A 1,849-nucleotide genomic window follows, 5' to 3' on the forward strand; every position below is an offset into this window, starting at 1 on the left:
CGCTGCATCAAAATATTTGAAGACAAAATCTCTACACTCCTGGGGGTCTCTGTCAGTACTGCTCCTTTGTGATCAGAGGGCTGAGACAGCAGGACTCAATCTCCAAAGCAAAAATAAGTAATGAGTTTCTACACCTTAACATTTTACAAATACTTGAAAATTACTAATAAATGATGAGGCCACCCCTCATGTAGGGTGAAAGTATGAAATTCCAGGACTCAAACGTATTGTGTTTGTGTGGAATCAAGTCACTTGTCAGTCCATTTGGCATATTATCTGTGTCAAATTAAGCTTTCTTTATCCAAAGGTAGTATGAATTTTGTTATAGTCCATTCATGTGCATATTATCGACGGTTAAGGTTTCTGATAGGACAAATCTGGACAGAACCTCAGCAGTAACATCTCTTCTTTTGTATCCTCTTCAAGGCATCTTTGATTTCCTTGTTCCTCAGACTGTAAATCAAGGGATTCAACATGGGGATAACCACAGTGTAAAAAACCGATGCAAATCTGTCAAAACTGGAGGAGCCACCAGAGCTGGAACTCAAATAGACAAACATACCTGAGGTATAGAAGAGGGACACTGCTGTCAGATGAGAAGCACAGGTGTTGAAAGCCTTGGACCTGCCTTTAGCTGAAGTGATCTTCATGATGGAGATGACAATATAGCCATAGGATATCATGATGATGAAGGCATTTATTATCCCAAAGATCACTGTTAATATAGCAGTCAAGAGTTGCACAAAGAAAGTGTCAGTGCAGGACAGGACTAACAACTGGGGCATGTCACAGAAGAAGTGGTTGATGACATTAGGCCCACAGAAGTGAAGCTGAAGTATGGCACACAATTGGGATACAGAACCAGAGAGTCCAGCCAGATAGGACCCCAGCACCATCCAAATACAAAGGGTGGGTGACATGACTGATGAATAGAGAAGAGGATTACAAATGGCGGCATATCGGTCATAAGCCATGGCTGTCATGAGACAAGACTCACTCAGTCCCATGATTGAAAAAACAAAGTATTGAACGGTGCAACCCACAAAGGTGATAGTTTGCTGCTTTTGGAAAAAGCTGGAGAGCATCTTGGGGGCTGTGGAGGTCACATAGCAGATATCCATGAAGGACAGATTACTGAGGAAGAAGTACATGGGTGTGTGGAGGTGAGAGTCCATCCTTATTAAGATGATGAGGCACAAGTTCCAAGTCAGAGTCATAATGTAGATGAGCAGGAATACAACAAAGAGCACTGCTAGGATTCTGGGGAAATCAGAGAATCCCAAAAGGATGAAATAAGTGACCTCTGTAATATTTCCTCCCCCAACCATTTGCTTGGTGCTTCTAGAATCAGAGAACAGAGAATGTTCTGCTGACTCAGGTGAAATGACAGCATTACACTGCTCACTTGTGCCATTCTTTCCTCCACTGAGTACTGGGAAAGAAGCAAACTGGGAAAGAATCACTGTCCTGATGAGAAGACCCCAGCTTTTCATCTCAAGTTATCAAGAAATGACTTTAGTGTTTTTAGTTTCTCAATTATTTCATGAAATCTCATGAAAATCAGAGATATTTTCAACTTTGAGAACTTAAAAAAACAAATGCTGTGATTCTTACAGAGATCATTCATTGAAAGTTTTTTAAAAAGCCTTTGGTAATTTATTATAGAACTTCTGCTTTATAAGAGCATAAGTGGCATCACCTCCAGATTAAAACTGAAATAGCCGTTCAGTTCCAGATAGTGATTTAGATAAATTTTTAAAATTTATTCTTTTACCCTTAAGAAAAGTAACTTAACCCATTTGTAATAATTTCACAAATTTTTATGCAAATGTATTTGACATATCACCTT

At 39.5% G+C, this 1,849-nt stretch overlaps 1 protein-coding gene across 1 annotated transcript; it reads right to left on the bottom strand.

The window, feature by feature from the left end:
* Nucleotides 1–389: 389 nt before the first annotated feature.
* On the bottom strand, nucleotides 390–1,328 carry LOC115526085 (olfactory receptor 5AN1). Its single transcript, XM_030333562.1, has one exon. The coding sequence runs from the start codon at nucleotides 1,326–1,328 to the stop codon at nucleotides 390–392; it is 939 nt and encodes a 312-aa protein (XP_030189422.1).
* Between the last annotated feature and the right edge of the window lie 521 nt (nucleotides 1,329–1,849).

The sequence above is a fragment of the Lynx canadensis genome, chromosome D1, assembly GCF_007474595.2.
Source record: "Lynx canadensis isolate LIC74 chromosome D1, mLynCan4.pri.v2, whole genome shotgun sequence".
Classification (NCBI taxonomy): Eukaryota; Metazoa; Chordata; class Mammalia; order Carnivora; family Felidae; genus Lynx; species Lynx canadensis.